General features: G+C 43.5%; 1 protein-coding gene across 1 annotated transcript in view; it reads left to right on the forward strand.

The window, feature by feature from the left end:
- Nucleotides 1-22,455, forward strand: part of MSH3 (mutS homolog 3) — a 220,624-nt gene that overhangs the window by 115,747 nt on the left and 82,422 nt on the right. The window contains exons 17-19 of the mRNA XM_063453727.1: nt 5,216-5,332; nt 7,711-7,818; nt 8,972-9,086. Coding sequence (XP_063309797.1) covers nt 5,216-5,332; nt 7,711-7,818; nt 8,972-9,086 — 340 coding nt within the window. The remainder of the gene's footprint in view (nt 1-5,215; nt 5,333-7,710; nt 7,819-8,971; nt 9,087-22,455) is intronic.

The following is a 22,455-nucleotide window of genomic DNA, read 5'->3' on the forward strand; positions in this document are numbered from 1 at the left end:
GTGTATTTTTAATGTTAATTGCTTAGTAACCACAATGCTTCATTGACTCTGACTGCTGGTGTGATGTCATGATTCTCAGTTCCGGACTTGGGTGGGTACGACAGCTGGGTAGCATACTTAGCTGATTCTTGGAATGGTTTAGCCACGTTCACTGGGTATCTAAAAGGGCAACTGTCACTCTTCTGGGAATTCCATCATTGACTAGAACAGGCATAGGCATCATGTTTTGGACTACACCTCCCATGATGCTTTGCCAGCATTATGGATGTAAGAGCATTATGGGGGATGTAGTCCACAGCATCTGGAGTGCCGAAGGTTGTCTATCCAGGGACTAGAACATTGAAAAACACTGGCCAAATTAAGCAGTCAGATTAGTTTTTTTGCATTTTTCACACGAAAACTAAAACACTAACTTTTGCCACTGTTTGTGACTGGCTACAAAAAAAGACTGGATATACCCCATTTGCAATAACCTGAGTTGTCTACTTTTGCAAATGGTATGCCATGATGGAGGCCATTCTCATGACATGCGCATAGTGGCCTTAACTGCATATCCAGCTTAACTTTAATACCCACACCCATTAAAACGCAGACTACAATTTAACTTTGGAAAATATTTGTCCACAGATTTAATAACACACATAAAAACATAAGGTTATTGCCACCTCCAAACACACGTTACTTAAACGTCCTTCGCCCACCACATGTAATTAACCCAGGCAATGACCCACACATATACACATGATCCATAATACGACAGTAACTGAATAACATGACACGTACCATACCAACCAAGTGGCATGTTTAACAATACATAGCAAACCTAGGGGTATACTGTGTAGGGGTACACCCCTAGACCCCCCCCCTCCCTCCTCCCCCCGTTCTGAGCTACCGACAAGCTCGAACCTACCAACCCACTGTTTGCCACACAACCTAACCCTGCAAGTTCTCAACTCACTCTCCCCAGCCACAGCTCAAGTCTTGACCCCCTTAAGCCACCTGAGCGCTCCCACCCTTCATAAAGAGTGCCTTGCTGATACCCTCCTGAAACCCATGATTAAGCATATCATAACCATCATCTGGGAGATGCACCTCATCTGGCCGATAATACCCAGAAAGCATTCCTTCCAGTTACCGGTGCCTCACCACTACTCCACCTGTCCGCCATATAAAAACTGACATCATGTTGTTAACCTGTTCCCCCCTACACCGAGCCACCGTGGCAAGGTCCCTAGCATGCCTCCACTGCTGCCGAGAAATCATTTCAGACCACACAACAAACACATCAGGAACCAGTTCCCGTATCTGGTCCACATCCCTCTTCATAAGCCTCACTAATTCTCTCTTGAGAATAAGCCCTAAATCATTTCCCTCAGCATGAATTAATATAATGTCTGGGGGTGGACCTACCCCCAGACTTTTAAAATCTCTGTGCATATACCTAACCAACTGTAACCCATCCAATGTAATTGAACTAAGGCATGTGATAAACCCAGCTGCATTCCCTGGTTTCGAACAGCGGCTCTCCAGTGTGCCCAATAGATGGAGTGGCCGATCAACCACACCACCCAATCTGAATCGAGAACAAGAACGTAAACCTTGTGGGGCCATTAAAAAAACAAAAAAACAAAAACTCTTACCGAAACACCCCTTAAACAATCCGATGAGGGCATACATAGGAACAAAATCTTATCAATTCCCACCGTCCTATCCGCTTGACTAGATCTTCGCCAAGCCCCAGGCGAGACGCCTCCGTTGCGGCCTCTATCCGGAAGGAGTGAGTGCCAAACTCTAGGGGGTCCAACCCTAAACTCCGTAGCCCCAGTCTAAATACCCGAATAAAATGGAAGCGTCACAGAGATGACCCGTCTTCGTGAATCAGAAACGAGTCTGCAGCTTCCAAACGAACATCTCTAAATGCCGTAGCATATGAAACTGGGCATAAGGCCGACTCCGGCAAGGAAAACAGCGTGACCGGACAGCCTCTTCCAAGCACGTCCGTCTTGCCGAATCCGCACCCTATCCTGATATATCTTGACATCAGCCAGCTGAACCCCCCCTGCACTTGTCTGGCTCCTACTAACTAGCTCCCCAACCCAAATGTGCCGAAAAAAGCCCACACAAAGGCCTCTGTGAACAGTACTCTTTTTACACCCATGAAACACACTGTAGCTAACGGCATCACTAACTTTTCAAGGACCTCAAAAGTGACTGGACGTCTGCTATCCAACGAGGCCTTACTCTTTCGAAAACCTTTGAGAGCCTGCCTTATGATGAAATGTTTCGTCAGATATTCCCATCCATTCAATTTAAAACGAAATACTATCGCTGCCAGGTTCCAGTCAAAAATCGATTGCGATGCCTGTCCTTAAAACAGTCGACATATAAACCTCAAGAGTGAATTTAAATGCCCTTCTCTGGAATGTTGCCCCCCAGTACACCCCAAGACCTCATTCCATGCCCTCCAGACTTTGACGTAAGCGGCCAATGTTCCTGGTGCTAAAGACTGCTGTATCAGCCTTCCATACAGGACGTCCTGAGCCGCAACATCTCTTCCGGACATTCTTGACCGTTCTCCTGCGCACCTGGTACCATCATCCGAAAGCGCTTCCATTGTGAACAAGGCAATGCATCAGCCACCACGTTCAGATAACCGGGCACGTGTCATGCCCCGAATACGATATTCAGAGACATGCAAAACAACACAAAATGCCGAAGCAAATGCACTACGGGAACAGAGCACGTCGACAGACTATTATTGTCATGAACCACAGCCATATTATCCGTGTAAAAGTGCACCCGTTTGTTTCTCAGTTCTTCACCCCCATAATGACAATGTGACCAAAAATGGAAACAGCTCTAGAAAAGCCAGATTACCCATCACTGGCTTCCCCTTCTATTCTACCGGCCATTGTGCTGCACATCATCGTCCGGCAAAATAAGCACCAAAACCCATTCTGCCGGATGCATCTGTGAACAATTCTAGATCTGCAGACATTGTTGGGCCCCGAAAGAAAACCCGCCCGTTAAAGTTCCAAAGAAAAATGGCCCAAACCCACAAATCCTCCTTTATGGAATAAGAGACCCAAACATAATGGTGGGTGGATTGAATCCCACTTGTGGCCTTCGCTAGAAACCAGTTGAAAACCCTTCCCATGGGAATCACGCAACATGCGAAGTTAAGGCTTCCGAGCAGTGCCTGCACCTCCTCTAATATTACCTTACGCGCGCTCAGAACTGATCCCACCTTTGCCAGCTTATCAGATGGTAAGCGACATTCCTCTGCTACTGAATCAATTTCCAGGCCTAAGAAACTGAGACAAGTCATTGGGCCAACCATCTTTTCAGCTGCCAACGGCACCCCAAACGACTGTGCCACCCACTCCATCGATCGTAACACGTAACTGCACGCCCCCAAATCTGCGGGCCCAATGCAAAGAAAATCATCCAGGTAGTGAACCATGGAACTACCCCCCCGGTTCCTCCCTAACCACCCATTCCAGGAAGGTACTGAATTTTTTAAAGTATGCGCATGATATAGAGCACCCCATATGCAAGCAAAGATTGACAAAGTAGGCGCCTTTGAAAAAACAGCCCAGGAGATGATGACAGTCCAAATGGACTGGCAACAACCTAAAAGCCGACTCCACATCAGCTTTTGCCATGAGAGCACCAAAACCTGCTTTCCTCACCAACTAAACTGCATGGTCGAATGACGCACAGGAAACAGAACAGAGTATTGCGCCAATGTCATTGTTGACTGACTACCCTTTAGGGTATGACAAGTAGTGGATTAACCTGAATTTACCCTCCTCCTTCTTAGGAACAACCCCCGTGGCGAAATCCGTAAGTCCTCGAGGGGAGGTACCCGGAATGGACCCGCCATCCTCCTCAGCTGCACCTCCTTAAACTATTTTTCCCGCACTACCCCTGGGTACTGAAGGACGGACTTCAAGTTGTGAAAGCGATGAATGACAGCTCTTTCCCTGAATGGAGTAAAAAAAACCTTTAGAAATCCCCACCCACAGTAAACTCGCATTTTCCTGGTTAGTGTAGCGGCTTAGCCAAGGCCCCATCACGCCGACCTTCACCGGAGTTAACCCTGGGGGCCAAATGTACCACTTTCCCCTCCCAGTGTAGCCTTACCTTTCTTGAAACACTTGTGGTAACCTTGAGCCCACCTATTCTGTTATTCCATGGGCTAAATTCCTGGGCTGCCAAATGGTCTTAAATGCAACATAACCAGTCTGGCAAATTTCGATGTGTACAAACTGAAAACTGGAACATGCTATATTTGACTCTGTAACTTTCCAAAACACCATAAAACCTGTACATGGCGTGTGCTGTTGTACTTGTGAGATATCGCTGAATACAAATATATGTATTTTATGCCAGTAAACACTATTCACAGTTTAAATGCCATGCAGAATTAAAAAATACAAATAAAATCTTAATTTCTCAAACTTTTTTAGATTTTATTCATAATAAATTGTTTCATATATGAATAGTTGATGTGAAACGAAAGCCCCGTTTCTCCTAAACAAAATAATATACAGTAAGTGATATAGTAAGTTAATATGAAGTGGTGAGTCACAGTTGAACAGACATAGAGTCAAATTCCAGGTTTTGTTTACATTTTGTTTTGATCAGAACGTGTACAATTGCCTCCGTCCTTAAATAACCCTGTTTGTATGCAGTGCATTTCCCTATTTATATCTGTTATACATTTCATTTTTATTTCATATGTTTTCATTCAGTCTTCTCTTTTGCCAATCCATTTGCAATTAAATCATCACACATATTATAAATGTATTATTATTCTGGCTGCTACTTGATTATTTGAGGGTCCTATGTACCCATTTAGTCCATTTTCTTACCCCTCCCTCTGATTTTGTAAGTGGAGAGCTGGTACATATAATCATATTTTTTTCAGCTCATAAAATGCAGTTATGCTTTCAAATGTATATTATAAAACACTTCTAAAAGGCATCTGTGTTCACTTCACCATAGTAACCTGGTGCTTTATTTACAATAACAGAGCTTCATTTTTACCATAATGAAACTATCCTTTTTTATTTCAATCCACTTATTCCAAGGCTTAGTGTGAATAAAAATGAGCCCTGTTATAATTGTCCCAGTGATTATATAACGGATTGCTTAGTAACCTTGATTTCCTATTTTCTGAATTTTTTTTTTCTCTCTCTCTTCCTTTTAGTACAAAAGCTGTCAGCCGTTTCCATTCTCCCTTTATTGTAGAAAATTACAGACATCTGAATCAACTTCGGGAGCAGTTAGTCCTTGACTGCAATACTGAATGGCTACACTTCCTTGAGTGAGTCTCTGAAGCATTCATTACATATGTCTGTACCGTTGGTGGGGCTTAGTGCTGCCTGCCTTTCTGATGGCTTACATTCACTGGGCCAAAACAGAAACGAAGAATGTTTCATTAAGGTCCAGTGTCTTTGGAATTCACTGATAGATGGTTCAGGAATGTTCACTTTAGCATTCAACTCCTTCAATCCCAACACTGTGTATACACAATCCTACTTTGATTTTGCACAACTCCGAAAACACCACTCATCCTGCCCTTTGCTCCAGTTTTGATTTTCGCATGTCTGCCTGTACAAGGACTTTTGATAGTCTATTCCAAGGCCCTTCCTAACTCTTTGAATCTCTGCAGAGAAAATGTAAATGGAACCGCTGACCCAGTACAGCTGCCTTTGTAAGTCAGACTTCACCATGTCAGCCAAAGGGAAGAAGGACCAGCTCTGAACACATTGAAGGGATTTCATGTAGGGGAAATACCAGCCTACAATGCCCTGTATAGTGTACTTGGTTCAGTTGTACTTACTTTATGTGGGCACATTTGTATTTGGAGCGCCTGTCAGTGGATGCAGAAATAAAGGATGCTACGTAAGTCAGGGCAAAGGCAAACAGACAAAAGGGGGCTGTAGGAAACACAAGGGGCATTGAAACGGTGCATAGATGAAATGAGGACGCCAGAATTAACACAACACAAACACAAAGTAAAGGCGGATTTGTCAAAGCCACACAAATGGATAACAATGCAAGCACTTTGCTTACATATAATTTGAGGTTGAAAAATAACATAACGGTAGACACGGGGTGCAAAGAAATGTCACAAAGGGAAAAGTTGGCTACCAGATAGATATGGGGCAAGTAAAAGCTGCAATGATTAAGGTAGGTGCAGACAGCAAGGGGATGGTTCATAGTGGTAAGAAGTCAAAAGAGCCACACACAAGAAACTGGCTGCAAGAATGATGTTAGGTTTACAAAATTGCATCTCAACAAACCTCAAGACTTCTGCCATAATGTCCTTTGGACTGACGGGGCGAAAGTGGAGATATTTGGCCATATTTCACAGTGCCATGTTTGTTGAAAACCAAACACAGCAAATCAGCACAAACACCATATACCAACTGTCAAGCACAGTGGTGGAAGGGTGATGATTTGGACTTGTTTTGCAGCAACAGGGAACAACGATCCCAAACACACCAGCAAATCTACAACAGAGTGGCTGAAAAAGAAAAGAGCCAAGATGTTACAATGACCCAGTCAAAGTCTGGACCTCAACCTGAGCGAAATGCTGTGGCGAGACCTTCAAAAAGTTGTGCGTAAACAATCGCCAGCAATCCTCAATGAATTGAAGCAACATTGTAAAGAAGAGTCGGTCAAAATTCCTCCACAACATGTGAGGGACTGATAAAGTCATACATAAAACGATTACTTTAATGTATTGCTGCTAAAGGTCATTCTACAAGCTATGGGATCATAAGGTGTACTTCGTTTTTCACTCACGGCTTCTACATTTTGGCTTCATTTTTGTTAAATCAAGACACCGTGTGATATGTCATGTGTAGGTTTTCATCTGAGATTGTATTTACCTAATTTTAAAACCTGCGAAGGAACAGATTATTGTTATTATGTCCTGATTTGTAAAACCATAGAATCCAAAGTGGGTGTACTTTTTCCCATGACTGTATACCCAAAATGAAAACATGAACGCATTTAATTATGCATTTTTTAATTGGGGGAATATCTAAAAAATAGCTTGCAACAGCTGCTGATCTCTTGTCTACTGCATTTGCAAGCCTTCCCATTCTAAACCCACCCAGAAATAGTGTTCAAGATGTTACTTCTACCAAAAATGGTATTTTAATAAAACACTGGCTGGTATTTTAATAAAAAACTTCTGGCACATCTCCCTTCCCTTAAAGTCATTAGCCATAAACGTTCCTGCAATCCAACACAGAGGCCAAATTCTTCCTGCATCCTGCTCCACATACAGTTACTGGTATGGCTTAGGGCGACATGGAAAGGTTTGTCATGCAGCCATTGGTTGTCTGTTGCCAGCATGCTGATGTAGGATGCAAACACCATAACCACTTCAAATGCCATTGTGGGGTAATTTCTACTGTTCTCTAATTGCTTTCTCTATGTTGGCATCTACGCTCGGCAGTGAGCCAATTGCAAGGTCAGGTTCACACCTTACAAACGTATATTTATTAAATATAGGGATAATCGTATTTTATATTTAAATCCTGGAATAGTGATAAAATAATGAGATCGTGATAACGAGTAAAATGCAAAAGTAAAAAAAGTGAAATCCTTAGTTACAGACACATTCCTATAAACATTTAATCAACCGGTTTGCATATGATTCATTGTTTTCAATTCATTTATTTTTAGTGAATTTGGAGAGCATTATCACTCCGTTTCTAAAGCAGTTAATCACTTAGCAACTGCAGACTGCCTCATGTCTTTGGCTGAAGTGGCAAAACAAGGTGATTACTGCAGGTAATCAATTTCATTATTTTTGCTCTTTATGGTGTGTCCTAATGAATTCCTCTTTGTTTATTTACACTTTTCACATTAATGTCTTGCTTATTATTTGTGTGTTTGTGTTAAACGTACTGCTAATTAGCAGGATAGCTTTAAAAAAAGTTAGTGCTAAAAAGGGAGATATAAAAAATATTCAACATTTATATAATAAAATGAATAATGTATATTTTTTGTATCTCTTCATTTTAATCACCATCGTCTGGCAGGTGGTTTTATTTGCTTTGTTTTTATATAGTTGCCAACAGTTCTATGCAATTCTCTCTCTATATTTTTATCCTTTCAATGTGTAGAAAAGCAGGCGAAATTGTATGATCTAGAGTACGTAACAACCCACAGACGTGACTGCCTGCTTACACTTGTGAAGTATAAGGAGTGAGAGAGCAAACAAGCCTGTACAATCTGATCTAACCTGTCATTTACTTGCCCGATACAGCAAAGCAGCCTATCTTCTGGTTTAGAGAGCTAATTAATAGTAGCAACATGATTTGCACACTGTCAGAATGCATTAAATGCCGCCTAACACTAAAAGCTTGATATTAGGGCTGTACGGGTGCTCTAGCATTAGTTAACATTCCGAAATCCACAAAGTTCTCTCTAGAAAATGATTGGTTGAGGTCATTGTGCATTATATAGAAAAGACTGCTCGTGAATTGTGGTCCTCTTAAGGGATCCGTTGAAAGGTTAGAGTTATGAACGTTTGTCCAATGTTAGTGCGCTAAATTCTGGAACCAGATGGCAAAATCGGCTGGCGAAAGGTCAATAATATTGGTTAATCAAGGCAGAAATCCCGTGCAGGTCAACTGTGAGCTCGTCAAATAAATAAAAAAGCTTTGTGATTTAAGTATTGGATACTTTGTTTTGGATAACTAGTGTTAGTTTTTTGAGTGTATACGTAATGGATGTATTAAAATTGACAAATACGTTATTGCACTACCCTAAAATTATTATGGTGGGCTTTAAGGTTAAATTAAGTATAAAATGAATAAGAACTAAATTAGTAAATGATATAGTAAATATATATTTATTAAATTAAAACAATGATCGTTTTGTGTGTGTGTGCACTGTAAGTGCATCATGTGTGCATAAAACTGTTTTATTTATTTTACAGGCCATTTGTACATGACAGTGGAAGTCAGATAAATATAAAAAATGGCCGCCATCCTGTGGTGGATTTGTTATTGGAAGAACAAACTCAGTATGTCCCTAATAGTACTAACCTCAATGTGAGTATATCTGTTATGCTTTCAGATGCCTGTTAATGTTCTCACATGTGTAGCCTCTGTGTAATGTAGCTGGGTGCTGGGTCATGGGATTTCTCTGTTCCTAAAAAAGACATATTCATTCCGATTTTTTTTTAAACTCTACATTTCTGTGCTGAACAGAAGCAAAAGTTGGTCTGCAACCTCATCCAAAGCCCTACCAATTTCTTCATCTAGAAAGAGACATAATGGCTGAACGCACTGGGTCTTGCCGAAGGAACAACCAAATCATTTCCTCTGGCCTTGTATCGACAACAAGCTAAGTTCACAGCAATGTAACGCAAGTAGGAATACCAAGCCTGTATATTGCATAAATAGTAACATCCACAGGAGCTGCTTGTATGCAGCAGATAATTAGCTTTAACCAGCATATACTCGGCTTAGCACTGTCCTATCACATATTTGTATACAGAAGTTAGGTCCAAGCAGGTCAAGAGGTGGCACTATGGCGTGCCATAACTGTATGGTCACGTCTGTAAGCAAAGGCTAGCCTGGGGAAGGGCCGGAGCAACATCACTTACAGGAAAAGCGCATTAAAATGTCATTGATAATTAAAATATCAAGGTGACAAAATCATATTTTAACCATGTCAATAGAGAATGTATGTCTGTTTACTTTTTAGCTGAGTGTTATGAGGCTATATTACATTTTCCGTTACCATTGTGTAAAAGTAACTACAATTGTAAATTGTATTTTCAGTTATTATTTACTTTAGAACGTTGTTCTGATGTTACTCTCCCACCACCCTTTGATTAGGGTAGGAAAGCAATCCTGTCCAAGAGAAAGCATCGGCTCTTGTTCAATCAATCCTAACTTAATGTCTCTTATCCCTTACCATAACACTTGGTGACCAACATAACATATTCCACTCAATTCTTAGTCGACTTCCTAATAAAACACTTTGCAGTCAAGTACAAGTGACTGCACCAATTATATGTGTTTCTATTTCTATATTAATGTAGAATTCTAATAGAAATCAGTTGCTATGGAGAGGAGGATTTTAATGCCTGTCTTGCAGTTACATGTTTTTACAGAAGTTAATCAAACGCTTTGCTAATTTTGTCACGGAGCCACTGGTATGTTTTAACTTATCCCTTCCTAAACTATTTTTAATAATTTGTTAATTACATGTTAGGGAGCAACAGTTCTGGTCTGGCTACTAGGTCACAGCTGTACAAATGCAAACCAAAGGCTCCCATCTACCCCAGCAAGGCTCTCGCCAACGCCATCCCATTCTCCGGAAGCACAGGCCACCTTTGATGGAGAACTGCGAACCCTTCTACCCAGCCTACTCACCAAGGCGGACTTCGAAGCCCTCTCCCTTCGCCTGGGCCGTGTGGTGTGAGAGGAAGTCGCCCAGCTCCGGGCAGACCTGGCCAACATAGACGCCAGAATGTCGGTGGCGGAAGCCGAATCTAGGTCACTCTGCACAGACCTGGAGCAGACCACAACAGCAGTGACCGGCTGCGAAGATGACATAGCCCACCTAACAACATGGGTGGATAATTTGGATACTTGATGCCACAGGTGTCCAGGGTGTGAGAGAAGTGGGCCCCACCAAGAACATCCCAGAACTCCTGCGGATGATCTTAGGCCAGGTGCTGGGGGGCCGACCCTTACCGAGACTGGAGCTTGTTCGGGCCCACCGGGCACTGCGTCCGCCACCCGCACCCGGCGACCAGCCAAGGGACAGTGTGCTGTCTAGACAACTTCCAACTGAAGGAAGAAAGGCCAAAGTATATCCATCTACCAAGACTTGTCCCGCTACACCCTGCAGGCCAGAAGGGCCCTACGCCCGGTAACTTCAGCACTACAAACCGCAGGTATCCAATATCGCTGGGGATACCCCTTCTCCTTGTAGACACAAACCATCATCTCCCATGAGGAGGGACTGGGGAGAGGGGTCAGGGGATTCGTGGGGAGAGGCCATGGGAACTTATGTACCCTAGGTGGAGGGATGGCACGGATTGAAAGTGCTGGGGGAGGGGAGGAGGACAGGGAGGGAGTCATAACAAAAACCTACAAATGCCCATTGTGGCAGGGGGAGGGGGCAGGTGGGGAACATAAAACAAAAACACCACAAAAAAACACATCGGAATATACCGATACCCAGTGGGTAGGACTTAGATTAATGCACTGTTATCTCCACTATGCAGCTCATACTGATTGTGTAAAGGTTGCTGATGATCTAGCTTTTCATGTCACCTAAGCACCGCTATAGCCTTGCATTAATGTCTCTGCTTCTTATGAGAAGTAGAGATGGAGTCCCCTACTTAATTGGGAGGGGGGAGTGAGTGAGTTTGGAACGGGACGCAAAGGGGAGGGTTTAGAAGGGAAATGGGGGATCACGATGGTGCACTAACGGAGACATTCTCCACAATTCCTGATTTAATCAAACCAACTGTAACGCACTTGTATGGTGTATGGTGTATGGCAGTAATAATTTATTGTGTTATATACTCCTAGCACTAGAACAGATACTTGGTTTTAAAAGGTAATGCTTCACAGTGACTTTGTAGAATTAATTTTACAGCAGCAATCGCTACTCAGACATTTGCTTTAGAACGAACAAACTATACGCAGTATAGTTGATTTTGAACCGATCCTAGTTTTATCATAACAATATTCCCAAACGCTACATGTTTAGTGAAAACACTTCTGAGTGAAATAATACGGGATAGTACCCCCTTTGCACCACATGCAGTATATCCGTGTCCCCAGGTCCTGACCCTGTCACTACAAGCACGCACACACTGGGCGCCCAAAAGTCACTGGTCGCCACGTCACCCCACTTGACCTAGACCTGAATATAAGCCAGGAAGTGGTGAGGCGACCACCCCTACCCAGAAAGGTTGGAAATCAAACTCAAGAGGCCGCATACAGCGGGTGTGGAGGAAAGACAGGGACCCCACCAGCTACCGCTAAGTTATGCCCCACGGCAACAAGCCCGCCAATAACGCACTTCTCAATAACCCATGTCAGACAAACACAAATTAGATGCCTGTCACATGGACCCCAGACTGTAGTAGACGGACCCCCGTAGCCCTTTCACGACGGCCCACACATAGAACACGTCCCTTCTGACCTGAGCCACCATTCCGACCGTGAGGGAAAGCCCCGCACACACTGATATAGACAGCATGTAGAGACTGGCTTCTCACTATGAACTACATACACCCACACCGCTGCGGGAAGGTGCAGTGACTTCCCCTGTATTGCCTATGTAGGCGTCCAGTACTCTCACATTCTTTCTCCAGAGAGCATACGGAATCTCTCCCGATAACTCTGGGTACTTAGGGAGGATGACGTCTTCCCACGGTGTCAGGGTATTTATATCGGCAGACATTTTGTGCTATGATAGAAATTAAAATGTATATTGTCAGAGTCAATCTGAACAGACCAGACTCCATTTTGTTATTTTCAAGTTAACAAAAGACACAAGATTTCTATCCCTTCTGTAAAACTAACCACTTTGCCAGAAGCTAAAGGAATGCATAGTGTAAACAAATCAAGTGATAAGAAATGAGAACGTGGGATGTACAGACTGCTAGCTAAATGCTAATGGAATATAATTAATTCTAAACCGAGACATTTGTGACAGAGAAGATTAAATAATTTAATTTTACTTTCGATATTGTATAACGTCCCATGGTAAGTTTAGGGGTCATATTTAGTTATAACTGTCATATTAGAAATTATAGCAGAATTTGCCAGACACATAGACACACAACTATTTGATCTGACAGAAAACTTATAGTTATAGACAACTATAAAGATAAGGTAAATGACGTCAAAATAGCCACCAGGAAAAGTTAACTCTTTCCTGGATAGGTATGTTTAGTGGGACGAGACTGCCCTCTATAGACCAAATACTTAAATTGTCCCTATTGGTCTATCACCTAGTGAATTTTTCCTTTAAAAGTTAAGACAAAGGGAAGAGAGAAAAATGCAGAGAGTATGCAGAGGAAGCAGTTGGAAGCAGGCTAAGTCAGGAGCCTGGAGAAAGAGATCCATGACATTCAGTTCCTGAGACTACCTACCAATCTGATGAAAATATCTACTTAACTGGTAATTATACTGGCTTCAATTAATTAATCTAAATTAATAAAAATGTTCTAATAGCATGATATATGACTGGATAAATCACGATCAGATTTCGATATTTAGAAATCTTAGTTAAATAAGAAGTACATGGTTATAACCATTCTATTCTGCAGATAGAATTACAATAATTATGTATTTATGTGACATATCACATGTTAGCATATCGTGATATTTATCCAGGTGTATTGATTTGCTCTAAAATAAGATAAAATATCTATTTAGGCAAGTTAAAATTCTGCTTATGGAACATGGTAGATTACTCTTATTGGATGGTTCCAGGAAATGACTAATGAGCTGGTTTAAATGTTATTTTATTTAAAATCACATGAGAATAGGTCTTAATTACTTAGGAGGTCTAGCCAGCATTGAAAGGGTTATTCTAACTGTCAGCTAAAGTTTTTATGGCTATTCGCTGGAAGCTTTCTCTGTGTGAAACTTTCACTTTCTTTCTGTGAACTACCGTCATAAATCTTCTTGACAATTAAGACTGTGTTAGCCATTGGGAGATGTTTTTACATTGCCATATTGTATTGCATACCATGTTATACTAAATATTCATTGATTATTGTCACGCATGTTACTTATTATTATTATTTAAAATGTCACAATAAATTGTATCTATTTTTATAACAAATTGTGATTTTATTTATATGTAATACATTTCACTTACACGATAACGATCTTTGGGATCTGAGAATTGAAATAGTGGGCAATTCTCAACTGTTTACTATTATTATCCCATAAATATCCCCACAACGGTAGACAGTAGCAGACTTCCCACCCCCCGTCATGGATAGTTCGTAGCGAACCCCACATATAGGGACATCGCTTTCCTCCAGGAGTTGGCTCGGGTCTTCGGTTATACTGAGCCCACACGCCCTTCTGTCTGGACCCTTGTCCATTGACCTGCACAGACCCCTCGAACACAACGAGGACGGTTCGAGCTGCGGCCGTTCGTCTTCATCTATTGGTCCGCTACTGGACTCCACCTGACCACCTTAGCTCACCCACTCCCTTCCTCGCTCCTTATCCCCTTCCCGCTATCCCCCTTTGCACCGGCTGCTCCCCTGCTGGCCGCCCCAGCGATGCCGACCCTGGGGGGCGACCGATTCGCCCATGAGGACCTGGTGGTCCTCTCGTATAACGTACATAGCCTCAATATCCGTGAGGAATGCACTCATCTTCTTTGCGATCTCAAACGATATAACACATCAATAGCGTTCCTCCAGGAGGGCCGGCTCTGGCTCTGAGAGACCGCAACTACCCTTTGGGATACTTCATGAAGAACCCACTGAACCGCACCCAGGGGGTGGAGATCCTGTTCTCAAGGCGGATTCCCTATACAGAACTGTCCACTCTCTGCTGTAAACAAGGTAGATATCTATTCACTAATATTTATGCCCCGAATTTGAAACAATACCACTTCCTCCATGCCACCCTCAACACAGTGACAAGATTTGCTGAGGGCTTCCTAGTAATAGGAGGAGACCTGAGCATGGCATTGCACCCTAAGCAAGACTCAACATCCCGGACGGGACCAAACCCGGACAACAGACACGCCAAGACCATCCGCCGCCTCCACCACCACCAGCTCACGGACTGCTGGAGAGCACTTAACCCATCGGCACGGGACTTCACCTTTTACTCCTCGACCCATACCACTTACACAAGGTTAGAATATTTCCTCATGCCATATGGTAATCTGACATTCCTCTTGGAGTCGGAAATTTTGCAAATGACACGGTCAGATCATAGTCCCTTCCACCTGCGACTCAGCTCACCCCTGTTCCGGCCCCCTCAAACTTTGTGGCGCCTGAACGAATAAATCCTTTCAGACACACAATTTGTTGAAACCGCGAGGAAAACACTTTAAGACTACTTCACTACCAACGAGACAGGAGATACCACCCTCCTGATGTGCTGGGTGGCCAACAATCGCTGTATGTTCCACACGCAAAAGGGAATCGGCACAGGCTACCATAGACCTCAAAAGGGACATTGCGGCCTGGGATTCTAGGCACAAACGCACGCTGGACGAAGGGGTATACCAGGAGCTCATACTAAAACAAGGACAACTCTCCACAATCCTGAACCGCTTGATCCAACGCTCCTATCAACACTATAAGCATCTGATATACGAGCATGGGAATAAATGCAGGAGACTACTCGCGAACCTTCTCAAACAGCGCATAGACCCAAATTTACATCCCTAAAATTAAAGATTTCTACCAACAACTCCAACATCCCCCCGACCAAATTTTGTCCACGTTCCTCCAATATTACCAGGGATTGTACCATATATACCGAGACGTACGAGATGCCATAGACCCCCACAGACAAGAAGAACTGCAAAGCTAAATAGATTCAGCAGATATGCCAAGAAGCAGAAGTTAGAGTCCCCTGGAGACCCCTATCACACTCTAAGAACTGGCACACACCGTAAAATGTGCAAAAACTGGAAAATCACTGGCCCCGGATGGCCTCCCCTTTCTGTACTATAAAACCTTCCTGCAGGACCACCTCCCAAAGTTACAAACAGCCTTGAACTCAATTCTGAAAGGGGTCAGACTGTCGGCCAACTTTACGTCCACGAATATCACACTCCTCCCAAAGGAGGGCAAAGACCCAACACTGTGTCAGAGCTAATGCCCGATTTCCGCTCTAGATGTAGATCTCAAACTGCTGGCCACTACTACCTGCAACGGTGCACCTGGACCAGATGGGGTTCATCCCAGGATGGGAAGTCTGTGACAATACTATCCGAGCACTGAATCTGATCTCCGCGGCCAGGCAGCTAAAACACCCAGTTCTACTCCTGTCCACAGATGCAGAAAAAGCGTTTGACAGAGTAGACTGGAACCTGATGTTTGGGGTTCTCCGAGGCCTTGGCATCGGTCCAAAATATCTCTCTTGGGTGGAGGCATTATACTCATGCCCCACCGCACGCATTCAGATCAATGGTGCCCTCTCAGACCCATTTCGGATCCTTAATGGGACGCGGCAGGGCTGCCCACTATCGCCCCTACTCTTTGCATTGACACTGGAACCTTTACGGAACAAGGTTAGACAAGAACATCCATAGAGTTAAAATAGGACAAACACATCACAAAATACTAGCATACGCTCATGACATTCTATTCATTTTGACTGACCCGGAACCACCCCCCCCCCCCCCCCCTTCAGGCCATTCAATCGAAATTTAAAGCCTATGGTCGTGTCTCTAACCTCCAAATGAATTACTCTAAATCCAAAATTCTGGGCCTCACCACCAACCTCAGTGCTCAGACGAACACTCCAGCACCGATTCACATTCTGCTGGTACAACTCACATATGTGTTACCTAGGAGTGTGGCTCACACCCGACCCGGTGGACCTGTACACTCACAACTACCTACCCATTCTAAAGACCGCTACGGAAGAACTTCAAGTCTGGAACTCATATTACATTTCCTGGCTGGGCTGCGTGAATACAGTCAAAATGATGCTATTTCCTAAGCTTCTTTTCATATTCCAAACGTTGCTGATTTCAGCCCCGAACTCTTTCTTCATCACTTTAAAGGAAGAAAGTTGTAAATTCATATGGAGGGGAAGGTCCTCAAGCATAGCACATTCCCAGTTAACGCTGGGAATTGCGCGTTTCCGGACTGAGAAATACTTCCTGGCAGCGCACTCTACCAGGATCGTCACTGGTCAACAGCAGGAGGAGACAAGCCATGGTACAACTGGAGTCCAACACCACCAAATGGATTACAAACCATACCATGGATTACAAAAGAAGTATGCAAACGCATATCACACACCAACCCGTTTGTTACTGTGACCCTGCAGATCTAGCCCCAGTACAGTTACGAAACACTACTTGACAACGGATCCCAACCCCATGCTACCCTTAAGAGGAAACCCAGACTTCCCGGCAGGGGACCAACAACCCTTTCCAAACCCTCACAAGACGAACTCTGGTGCTTCGCATGACGTATGTGCTGCAACCATAGTTTGCCGTCCACCCCCTTGCCGAATTATTCCCGGAACCTTCATATACTAGCAAAAAAACATAACACAATACGCTTGGTAGATCCCACAGAAACCATACATACTCAGAAACCGTACGCAATTCAAATCGCTCTGTGCACAGGATAGGGAGCCCAAGGGCCATATCCGTGATCTACTCCAGCCTTGTCACGGGCCGATGTCTCCTTGCGCCTCCTTGCAACCGACGATGGGAGGAGGACCTTGGAGAGGCACTGACTCATCAAGCCTTTATCGTACTCATCAAGCCTTTCTGGGAGTCAGCTCGGGAAGTGATCCAGGAGGTGACAGACGAATCCCTACTGCTCTCACCGGCCTTATTCCTCTAAAACCATACCACCATGGTGACACCGGCATAAAAAAAGGTCTGTAGTCCCGAGGCTTCTTAACGCTGCAAAGAGGCCCCTGGAGACAACCACGAGCACCCCCACTCAAGTGCTGGGTGGAGGAGGTGGAAGACACGAGGAAATTAGAGGACCTGAAAGTTATAACACCACGAGACAGGTACACACAGCGCTGGTTCTACTGGCTCCACCATGCCACTTCGGATGCCTAACCCCTGAACAACTGGAGAAGAGAGGTGCACATTGACATCGGGGAGAACCAGGGGGCACGGTGGGCCAGGGAGGTGACCAGGGCCGATGCTTAGCCTTTACCTACCCTCCCTAAACCCTTCCCCACACTTCCTCCCCCTCTTCCTCAGATGCCTTCTAACGTCTTACCAAACCGGTCGCCCTCTCACACCCTCCATCCCCAAGCTCACCACACTCCTTCAATTGAATTCAGCGCTTAGCTGAAGCTCAATAATTCCTGAACACAACAGGCCACACCAAGCCGAAGCCCACGAGACCACGCTATCAAGTTCCGCACGTTTAGAGGGGTGTGCCAAACACTACTACCACCATACTTCATACTATGAGATCCAAGGTACCTAACTACACCCTGTGAGGCACTGACTAGGCAAGATACACCTTAGTGTTATCAATATTACCACATACGTAACTGTTACTGATTTTGCGCTATAAAGCATTCACAATGTTAGCAAGTTAAATGTTGACTTACGGCACGCTATGCAGAAAGCGGAACTACAATAAGAATAATACAGGGGAAACATTTAAAAAAAGTCTTTGCACAATGATATCTGCTCCCCATATTGTATAACCTGTTTGCAATTCCTCCCCTGCGTGGGAACCATGACAAAATAATACACGACTGTATGGACTTCCTATGTTATATAACTTAGTTGCAAATTATCCCCTGTGCGAGAAAAAAGGCAATCTAAAAGCAGTCCACACAAGTCAAGAAGCAAAAATAATTACTTGGCAATAGAAAGGATAGCTAGATAGATACAAGAAGGGATCTCGGCGTCCCCCCATCTGTATGCCACCTCTGCAGAACGTAGGCGGCTAGTGAGGGCTGCCAGTGATTTTCGCCATTATAGTGTGGCCTTGGTGAGGTCCTGGTAGAACGTTAGATGCGAGTCCTCGAACAACAACGGGGTCTTGCCCTTCACTGCTGCCATGATGTGGCTTTTGTCTTGGGGTGACGAGCAACAAATAATTAAATCGCCCGTGAATGGGGTCGAGGCCTTGGTGATGGTAGGTAGGCGGTACAGTCCAGCCATGGTGAACTTTTTGGCTTGAGCCATAGGTAGTAGAGTGGCGATGAGTCTCCTTGTGTAGTCGGGTAATTCCTCCATTGTTATCGTGGAGGGTACCCCTCTGACTTTAACATTGTTGCGGCGGTGTCTGTATTCCTGCGCAGTCATTTGTAGCACCATGGTGTGCTGCGCAGTTTGGAGTTGGAGCATTGCACTTTGCACGTCAGTTCACAGCGTAGTTCCCCTATGTTCCCTTCAGCTGCGTTCGCCCTCTTTTTAATTTTAGGGAAGCCACGTCTGCAGTGAGGAGCCTCTGTTTTTCTAGCAGTTATGGAGGTCCTGCTTTGTGGCAGGGACTGTCCCCCCAGGGATATCTGTGGAGTTGGTCATCTGTGTTACTGGAGCCAGATTAGGGGTCAGGCTTGGCATATTAGGAGTTGTTGGGAGGTTTGGGCTCTCAGGGCCATCTGTGGTCGCTATTTTGGTTGGTACTTGCCTCATAAGTAAAGTGCCGATGTCCCATTGCTCCGTGATGTTTCCGGACTGCTGACGGGAGGTGTGAGGGTGTCGGAATGTGGCAGTCAGGCGTGTCAGCAGCACCGTTTAGGCTCCGTTTGAGCTCCTCGAGGTACGTGGGCGCCTGTGTGTAGTAGGCCCCAGACCTGCGTTTCGGCTTCCCCTGCTTCGGGGTGTATAAGAAAGGCATCAGTGGATGCTGCGGAAGGTCCCCGATCTGTGCCCGCAGTTTTTGGAGCTGGATGGGTCTGGTGAGCAGAAGGATTGGGCTAGATTTCGGTGCCAGGTCGGGAGCTACCCTGATTCTGGGTTTTTATGGCACTACAGCATGACTGCACATTTTTCAGGAGAGAACACATCATTTTTAATTTTTTTGCAACACAATAGACTTTCGAAGCAGCAGAACCAATGACAACAAAGCTGGTGCAAAGCATTGAGGTATGCACCTTAAAGTATGACTCCACTGTTAAAAATAAATATACTATATGCTGTCAGATGCAGGGCCCACTTATCCTAAAAAAAAATAGAAGTGTTCTAAGATAAAATAAGCGAGCATTGTAATTGGCTCATTTCCATATGTTACCACTAACATCCTATGTATTTCCCATGAAGCCAACACCAAAGTAGTCTCTTCGTGGCTGCTACTTGACCATCATCCCCTTGAATTCCATCAGATGAAAAATTCAAATAAGCACTCTCCCTGGTCAGTGTATTTGAGCAGTGTCTCCACTCAAAGCCTCACCAGCAAACCATTAATAAATGATGCTCTGCCACACTAAATATACAAGTTTGGTGTTTTATTTAGTTATCACTAAACTGACCCTTAAGAGGCTTTTGTCAAACCTGACCAGATAGAATGACATGTCATTCCCTAACAACTTTTACGGGGGCCTCAAGCTCACTTTAACACGTTCCTGATGTGAGAAGCAGAGCAGAAAAGACCGTGAACTGGTTATCATTCTCTGCAAGAACATTACGTACAGAACTTGTGCTTATAACGCTCATTATAGTTGAAGTTTTAAACATACCAACTTTAATAACAAATACCTCGGAGTATTAGCATATTCATATAAACAGACCACAAAGTTGGAAATACATCCTCTTCTGGTCCAAGACTCTCATCATAATAAGACTGCTTCTACACTGTTATTTTATTATACATTGTATCACCATTATTCATTAATGACCATATACCATTGATTTTAATGATAATGATTTTGATTTATTTTAGTCATTGTTCTTTCCAGTGTGCCGTTGATTGTATTTCACTCCATTTTGTGGAGGATTGTATTGGATTCCTTATATTGAATGTGGATGCTAAGTTAGCTTTTTCTATATCTTTTTTTTTTTTTTTTTTATCCCAGATTGTTTATACAGTGAAACTTCAGAACTCGAACTTAATCCGTTCCAGAAGGTTGTTTGCGTTCCAATTTTGTTCAAGCACCCAATCAACATTTCCCATAAGAATGAATGTAAATTTGATTAATCCATTCCTGACACCCAAAATTACAGCATTTTAACACATATTTTACAGCTTAATAATGCCTTACATTAATAAAATCATATATAAAAAAAGTAATAAAACTTAATTGTAGTGGAGATCCCTGTATCCCGGCTGGGTACCTCCGCCAAGGACCGCTTCCTAGCTGTAACCGGGGAAAACCTCGGCGTTTCTGCCCTAGTCACCGTGCCTTGACCGGGGTCCTCCTGGAGCAGGATAGGGGACTTGCTCGATTCCCTTCCAGGGACTGGACGACACACAGTTCTGGGAGCTCTAGTCCTTGCAAGGACTTTGCCTACCGAATCCTACACAAGCTGGAACAAGGTGCTGAACATTGATTAGCCCTTTCCCCTCCCAGTAACTATACGACGCTCTGGCAGTACAACTGATTTTAATGAGCCAAACTCAGCCTTTTATGCACAGACTCCAGCAGGGGGTCTCCGTTGTATTCAACACAAGCCTCTCCCTGGAATCTCTGGGCCTCGGAGATAACTAAGTTGAAGACCAGTAAGCTAATTTTCTCCCAGAAACCGAGAGCCAAACACAAAAGTATAAAAACATAAAAGTACCCCCAAAATATAATAAAACACACAATAACCCCACATATTCTACATCCCCTGATATATAACATTCGTGGCGAAGTCCTGCTGAGGTGACCGGGGACCCACGAATTCCTCATGCCGAAATTAGTTCCATAGCGGTCGCGGCTTAGTGAGTATATATATATATATATATATATATATATATAGCCCTGATCTGAGCACTTAAGTGGTCCAAATAGCACTCAGATCCATGCAGTGTAGGGACCATAGTTGGTGGGCAGGAGGCCAGCTTCCACCCTCCTTCAGGAGTCCATGGCAAATGTTTGTGGGAAGGAGCGTTTGTCGCAACAATGTACAGTAAATGAAGAGAAAATATAACATCACTTTACCTGTAATGATGAGAGTTGATAGCATAAGTGGAAAGGAGAATAGATATTATTGATGGGATGAGGATAGGTAACTGTTCTTTTGGCCTTTAAAATTTGTCTAAAGTGAGACATAGCTTTATACTTGAACATGTTTGTTGGCATGATATGTTTGGGTACCGAGAATCAACATTTTTTTGTTTGACTACAGAATTGTTCAGGTAAGGGACTGTTCGAGTTCCGAGCTTCCACTGTATTTAATATTTTATTTTGTAAACTTATTGTAACTTTTCCTAGGTGCTAACTCCTGGTCCATTACATGGTTTTTACCTTGTATTGTTGCTGTCGTTGGTATATTTATGTATTACACTATTATATATACTCTATGTTTTAATATTGATATTTGGCACTTTGCACTAATTATGCATATTGTCAGAAATGCTAAAACAAGCATAACGAATTATCTCTAACTTTCTCGACAAACTCTATTATTACGGAAACATGTAAACAGATACATTTAAAGAGAAATGTGACAGTTCCTTTTTCATTAAACCCAGTAAATGCTATTGCAGCATTTATTATGGTGACTAAATCTGAGAGTGTATGTAGAACCCGTGCACTTATACTTCAATGAATAAATGCCATACGAGCACTTGTGTCTTGGCGTTATCACTAGATG

Source organism: Pelobates fuscus, chromosome 5 (assembly GCF_036172605.1).
Source record: "Pelobates fuscus isolate aPelFus1 chromosome 5, aPelFus1.pri, whole genome shotgun sequence".
Lineage (NCBI taxonomy): Eukaryota > Metazoa > Chordata > Amphibia > Anura > Pelobatidae > Pelobates > Pelobates fuscus.